The sequence below is a fragment of the Scomber scombrus genome, unplaced genomic scaffold (assembly GCF_963691925.1).
Source record: "Scomber scombrus unplaced genomic scaffold, fScoSco1.1 SCAFFOLD_344, whole genome shotgun sequence".
Taxonomy (NCBI): Eukaryota; Metazoa; Chordata; class Actinopteri; order Scombriformes; family Scombridae; genus Scomber; species Scomber scombrus.
The window spans coordinates 1-7500 of NW_026910579.1; the positions used below are offsets into that span (position 1 = coordinate 1).

At 39.0% G+C, this 7500-nt stretch overlaps 1 protein-coding gene across 1 annotated transcript in view; it reads left to right on the forward strand.

Annotated features, from left to right (window-relative positions):
• Positions 1-2188: 2188 nt before the first annotated feature.
• LOC133977113 (laminin subunit alpha-5-like) overlaps positions 2189-7500 on the forward strand; it is a gene marked incomplete at its 5' end in the record, with an annotated part of 25012 nt that continues 19700 nt past the window's right edge. The window contains 1 exon segment of the mRNA XM_062415249.1: positions 2189-2304. Coding sequence (XP_062271233.1) covers positions 2189-2304 — 116 coding nt within the window.

Below are 7500 nucleotides of genomic sequence, written 5' to 3' on the forward strand. Positions count from 1 at the left end.
AGGAAAGGAGGAAGGAAGGGAGGAAGAAGAAAGGAAGGAGGAGGAAGGAAGGAAGGGAGGAAAAATAAAGGTTAAGGAGGGAGGAAGGAAGGATGGAAGGAAGGAAAGGAGGAAGGAAGGGAGGAAGAAGGAAGGAAAGGGAGGGGAGGAATGAAGGACAGAAGGATGGAAGAAAGGGGGATGGAGGAAAGAGAGAAGAAGAAAAGAAAGACAGAAGGACGGAGGTAGTAAGGAACAGTCAAAACAGAGGAGGTCAGTTTGACCCGGGAGGACGACAGGAAGGTTAAAACATCACTTCTTCACTACTCATGAGAAAAGCTCATTCTACAGGACTAAATAAACTTGATTGTACATTAAATGTTTTCCAAGCAGTTTTCATATTATTCTGACTTTAAAAAACAGAGTAAAGCAGAACAATAGAAGGTAAAGAAAGGTAAATAGTGCTGTAATCTATCTGCTACAGGAAGAGTTCGTGTTGATGTTTCAGCAAAAAACAAAAAAAAAGAACATTTTTACTGTTTGGTTAAAAAAAAAGCTTCACCATGAGGTCTAAAGGGAAAGTTACAGGCTGCTAGTTGTGTTAAATATATTAGAGCTTTTATATGAGTCTTATGGCCAAGATAGCATATAATACATGAAGGTTATAAAACATATAAATAGGAAGTGCAGCTTTCTTTAATTATGCTTCAAAATGATGGCTTTTAATTAGTGTCATTTCATCTATTTTTACTGTCTTATTTTTCCAAATTGTCAACTTTTATTTTTCTATTTGAATGTTTCCTGTTTTTTTATTGTAGTGTATTTCTCTTTTTCTTTGTAAATCACTTTGAGCTTCATCCCTTATATGAAAGGTTCTCTATAAATAAAGTCTATAACAACTACAACTACCTTCGTGTCGTCCTCCCGGGTCAAATTGACCCCGTCTGTTTTGACTGTTCCTTCTTTCCTTCCTTCCTTCCGCCTCCTCCTCTCTCTTTCATCCCTTCCTTCTGTCCTTCCTTCCTCCCTCCTTATTTCCTTCCTTTCATTCCTCCCTCCTTCCTTTCCTTCCTTCTTCTCTCTTCCATCCTTCCTTCCTCACTCCTTTCCTTCCTTCTTCCTCCCTTCATCCTTCCTCCCTCCCTCTTTTCCTTCCTTCTTCCTTCCTTCCATCCTTCCTTCCTCACTCCTTTCCTTCCTTCTTCCTCCCTTCCATCCTTCCTTCTTCCTCCCTTCCATCCTTCCTTCCTCCCCTCCTTTCCTTCCTTCTTCCTCTCCTCCTTCCTTGACTCGAGGACAACAGGAGGGTTAATATAAATCACATATGCATTAAATCCATTATATAAATATCTCCACTTCCTTCTACTTTGTAAGCTTAGACAGTAGCGTTAAATATATCTTCAGTCAGGCCACTAAATCAATGCTGTGAGGGTAAATTTATATAGTTTGGGGGTTTGTAAAAGATCAAATACAGTTGTACAGATAGTTAGTTTCTCTTAAATATGAGAAGTTTTAAGAATATGGAGGAATATGATCGGCTGCAGGAGAGTGTCATCAGCAAAAGGACGAACATTAGCTCAGTATTTATGTTACTTTCTGCTCCAGTTTGAGTCATTTACTGAGAAAATAGTTGTTTTAAGAGTTTCATTCCTTCCCTTTTGATCACACTTCTCTCTCTCTCTCTCCCTCTCTCTCTCCCGTGACTCCAGCCCTCGATGTTTGTCTCTTTTTTGCCCGGTTAAGACGAGAGAAAGGCGTTCAGAGGGCTCTTTTCTCTCTTCCCCGCTGTGTTTTGGCCACACTCCGCAGGCCGCAGGTTTTCAGACTTAATCGGATTAAAAAGCCGAGGTGAAGCAGTCAGCCGCTGTCGATGGAGGAGGAAGATTAACTCTTTCATTGTTGTGGCCGTCTCTTTTCTGCTTCTCTTTTTTTTTTGTCGTCTTTGATGTGACATTAGTGGAATAAGAGCTAGATGAACTCCAGAGGAAAGTTCAAATCATGCTTTACCCAAAACACCACCGGCTGAGACAGTTACCATAACATATTTAGCCCTTGTGTGTGTGTGTGTGTGTGTGTGTGTGTGTGTGTGTGTGTGTGTGTGTGTGTCTGCAGTGTGTGTGTGTGTGTGTCTGCAATGTGTGTGTATATCACTTATTTTTTAATTCCAGCATTATTTGACTCAAACTCTTGTTATTTTTGCCGCTTACAGGTTACAATGCGACTGTCAGCACAACACCTGCGGAACGTCTTGTGACCAGTGTTGCCACGGATACAACCAGTTACCGTGGAAACCGGCCACGACCTACAGCGCCAACGAGTGTGAACGTGAGTACACGCGCTATGCACCGACTTGCTCTTGCACTCACACACAAACACACACACACACACACACACAGGCAGGAGTCTTGTGGGCTCCTCTGAGTTAAATCAGTGATCCCTGCAGAGGAATGTGTGTTTTCTTTTCATGCGAACTAGTTGCTTTCATTTAATGAAGCTGAACAGACACATGGGCTGCACTGCTGCTGTTTGCTTTTCTTGATGACTTCACTCAATGCACCAATGAAAAGTGTCTCTGGAAAGCGTTTGATGCCTTAAAGTCATTAAGAACAAGTGTTGCCCCTCTTAATGAGATACTCAGGTTGGATGAACAGCAGCATCTGAAGCATTTGTCATTTTAAGCTGTTAAATGGGTAGTCATGGTTACAGTAGGTTGTTTTATACAGAGATCTCACATTATAGCCATAAAAATCATCAGCTTTTTTACACTTGAATCAGGGTTGTCACGCCAGGAACACACCGAAGAGCGGCGAAAAGCGGCCTGCAGCGAGTTGCCATGCAATCTCTATGTTAACATGCGACTTTTCGCCGCTCTTCGGTGTGTTCCCGGCTTTATGGTTAACTAAAAGTAAGACTAAAATTAAAACTAGCAGTGAAAATGAATTGCAGATAAGATCAGCTTTGTTTTTGTTGTCGTCTCGTTTTTCTCCCTTTTTACTGTTTCCTGTTCAGTTTGACTTCTTCTAATACCTGGAAAACTAAAACTAAGACTAAAACTAAACTAGAATTACTTAATTGATTGTTAAATTAACTAAACTGAAATAAACCGTGTGTGCTTTTACCTGCTGGATTCAGAGGTGTGACGTGCAACACAGCAGCTCTTTGTCCAGCTGTTCAGACTATCACTTTTATACAGATGTTGAGCCATTTCTCTGACCATTTCCATAACTGATTATTGGTGGAGCAACTCTTTCCCCCCCAACTCCCAGTCCGTAGCTTTTATACTGAACAACGAGGCGGAATAAAGACAAAGCATTCCCGCCTTGAACAAGCTGTGTAGACGAGGGCTTATGTTAAGAGGCAAACATGGGAAACATTTCTTTATTGGCTCCAATTATGAGAGCTATTTCTTTTTCTTTCATTTCATTTATTCCTCCTTATACTAACCCTGTTTTTTTTGGGGTTTTTGGCTCTTTTTTTGTCGTTTTCTTCCCTTTTTTAAATGTTTTTCCTTTTGTGTATATCTGTGTGATTGTCGTCTTTTAACCTTTATTTTCTTCTCCCTCTTTTCTTTTGGTTATCAAGTTAGATTTATTAGTTTATTTTGTTCCTCTCACCTAAATCCCAGTAATTTATCATTTGGAAAATTATGTTTTCTCTGCTTTTTGTGTTCATAATATGTCCCTGCATGCACATTGACTTGGGCATCTTAGAAATACACAAAGTGATTATTAATTAAGGTTAACTGCAGCATGAGTCAGACTACTCTATAGTATAATATAGTGTATAGCTTTAATCGTGCTAGTGTTTATTTTACATCCTGAACATGAAAGATTTGGAGCTTTTTCATCATGATTATGAGCTCAAAGCTTTGATAATGAACTCTCTGCTCTTTGTAGCGTTCAGTCGGGGTGAACTTGGTCTTATCACAACTTCCAGTTATATTTACATGTGAGAGTCATCTTGTTATCAAAGCTGCGGTTATATTTAACAAGGCACGACATGGATATCACAGTGGCAGAAAGGTCATTAAAGAGCAACACGATATGAACTAAAACTACAAAGGGAAGAGATAGAGGTGGCGCTGGTTGCAACGCTGCAAGGTTGCTTTAGAAAAGGTGACTTCTGCTACAGCTACAGTGAGACTCTGGTGGGTTATAGATAGATAGATAGATAGATAGATAGATAGATAGATAGATAGATAGATAGATAGATAGATAGATAGATAGATAGATAGATAGATAGATAGATAGATAGATAGATAGATAGATAGATGTATAGATACTTTAGACTCTGCTCACACTGCAGCTGGAAGTGTGTTTTCAACCGTAGATCAAACATAATACATCAGATTTGAAACTGGACTTCTTAAATAAGAGCTGAAGGCATTAACCGCCTCAGGTCAAGGAAGGAGAGGAAGAAGGAAGGAAGGGAGGAAAGAAGGAAGGAAGGAATGAGGAAGGAAAGGAGTAAGGACGGAGGGAGGGAGGAAAAGAGGAAGGAAGTAAGGAGAGAAGGAAGGGAGGAAGGAAATGAGGAAGGAGGGACAGAAGGAAGGAAGGAAGGGAGGAAGGAAGGAATGAGGAAGGAAAGGAGTAAGGACGAAGGGAGGGAGGAAAAGAGGACGGAAGTAAGGAGAGAAGGAAGGGAGGAAGGAAATGAGGAAGGAGGGACAGAAGGAAGGAAGGAAGGAACGAAGGAAGGAAGGAACGAAGGAAGGAAAGGAAAGGAGTAAGGAGGGAGGGAGGAAAAGAGGAAGGAAGTAAGGAGAGAAGGAAGGGAAGAAGGGAAGGAAAGAAGGAAGGAAGTGAGGAAGTGAGGAAAGAAGTATGGAATGAGGAGGGAGCAAAGGAAGAGGGAAGGCTAGAAAAACGAAGGAAAAATTAAAGAAATAGGGAGGAAGGAAGGAAAGAAGGAATCAAGGAAAGAAGGAATCAAGGAAAGAAGGAACAGTCAATTTGACCCGGGAAGACGACAGGAGGGTTAATGTGCAACCTGCTCTATATGTGAAGGCTCAAATCTGGCTGTGCAACCTCCAAAGTTATCTGTAGACTCTGCAACTAAAGATTATTTCATTATCTATTAACCAGCTGATTATTTTCTTGAATAATTGCAAGAAAATGGCCTTCACAGTTTCTGAGAAGTGTGAACCTGCATCTTTAATTTATGTATTTGTCTAACAGTCTAAAACCTTAATGTCCAGTTTCTCAGACAGAGATTAAGACTAAAAAGACGAGACCCCTTCTTAAAATATCCATTTAGAAACGAGTCTAGTCTTGGTCCAGACTTTAATCCCTGTCCAGGAAATGTGTTCTAACAGATTCAATTAGAGAAAAACAGCAAATCATCTCATTTGAGAAGCTGGAACTAGATCATTTATCATCATTTTTGCTTAAAACATGGTCAAAATGATGCATGCATTATCTGCAAAGTTGCTTGATTCATTTTCTTTCTATCAATAAATCAGCTAACTGTTGCAGCTTGAGTCTGTTCAGCTGCAGATGCTCATGTGCAGAGATTAATAGCAGATGAGAAATCTCCTAAAAATCAGATTTAAGCAATTAATAATCGAGCTTTAAAGCCTGAGAGGTGAAAAACAACAACATATCCTTCCAAGTCTTCACCACAGAAGCTTCACTGGAGCTTTAAATGTTCAAAGTAACAAAATAATCATAATTTTACAAGCCAATACAGATTTATACTTTTAATTTTTTAGCTTTTTAGAGACAAAAAATTAGGAAAACAGTGCATGGTGCAGCAGAGGGTTGATATGAGGTCAGGACTTTACTCTCCTTATCACTAGATTGTCTCGCTGCATTAGTAGGTTAGTAGTTTTTTGGGGGGGTATTTCACAAAAAGATAAAAAACCCAGCAAACTCATATGTGCTTCAGGTCTGAGAAAAACACTCTCACATTATCAGGAGGGATAAGGAGCGCTGGTTTATTCAGCCGGCACCTCTCAGGCGCTGAGGGGGCAGATAAGAACAGGAGCAGGGTTTCCGTATGAAGAGAGAAGTTTAGTCTGAGCTTTGTGTTCGTTGTTCTCCTTCTTTTACTTATCTAGACGTCTTTGTTCTGTAGCTGTGTGACTGGGAACACTGGTATATATATATATATATGTGTGTGTTATTTCTATATTTAAAGGTGCAGTGTGTAGAATTTAGTGGCGTCTAATATGCAGACTTGGTAGAAATGTTATATGATATTCACAAATATGGTTTAATTAGTGAAGAATCAGCTGCAGCAGTGTTTTTGTTAGCTTAGAATGAGGCTTTTATATCTATATAAGGAGCCGCCATGTTTCTACAGAAGCCCAGAAAGGACAAATCACACACAGGCTCTAGCAGGAGAAGGGCTTTTGTGTTTTTCATGTGTTTTTCATGAGTTTTACAGCCACTTCCAAGCTTCTACATGCTTGGAAGTGGAAAGGGAGATGTATTCAGTTGGTTGCAATGTGCAAACTCACCACTAGATGGCACTAAGTCCTACACACTGCACCTTTAATACATCAAACGTCTTCTTTTTTATTTTAACACAAAGGTAGCCATGAATTTATCTCAGTCCCTTTTCTATTTTCTCTTCTTTATTTTGTTTGTTAGGCATAATAATTTAATAATTTTTGACATTACTAAAAGTCAAAATGTCCCATCAACATTGTTTTATGTCCTTTAAACCATGAAAATCTCTTCTATCCATTCATATAGGGTTTATTAAATGCTTATTTTTCTTTTATTTTAGTTTTACCTCTTTAAAAGTCTTGTATAACATGTAAAGCACTCACATGCAAAATGATAGCATCTCTGAGTAGTCTAACCTGTCCTAAAAATAACAATATATGTTAGTCTGGTTGACACATATAGCGACTATAAGCCTATAAATTAAGGAAATTATAAGTTTATACTATACTGTGTGTGTGTGTGTGTGTGTGTGTGTGTGTGTGTGTGTGTGTGTGTGTGTTAAAATCAAACATGTTCATCTCCTCTCATGTCACATTAACGAGCAGCTTCTAAAAAAACACATAAACCCTAAAAAGCTCTGCAGCAGTCTTTCATCGTTGACTTTCATCAAACATAAAAAGAAGCTTTTATGATTCATAAAATAAGCCGAGCCTCCTTTTTAAACTTCAAAAACTACAGTATACGATCACTGACTGGCACCAAACGTCCCTTCAGGAAATGATTCATTAGGTTCAGTTAATTACAGCTTCTCTCATATCAGACTGTCTCCATTTGTCTGCTAAATATGATCTTTGTATAATATTTAATCTGCAGTAAATAACAGCTGTCAGAGGCTTTAAAATGTTATATTTGAAGTGACTTCATAGAGAAACAGCTCAGATTTCACTTTAATATACTCACACTTTAACTTTACTATGATACTGACTCATTACTTCTCTTTTACTTCCTCTCATCCTCCTCTTTTATTTTCCTTTTCTCCTGTTTTCCTGCTTCTTGTTTCTTGGCCTGCAGCAGTTTTTACTCCTCAGGTGAATGTTTAACGCTGTTGTTTCAGAGTCTTTGTGCT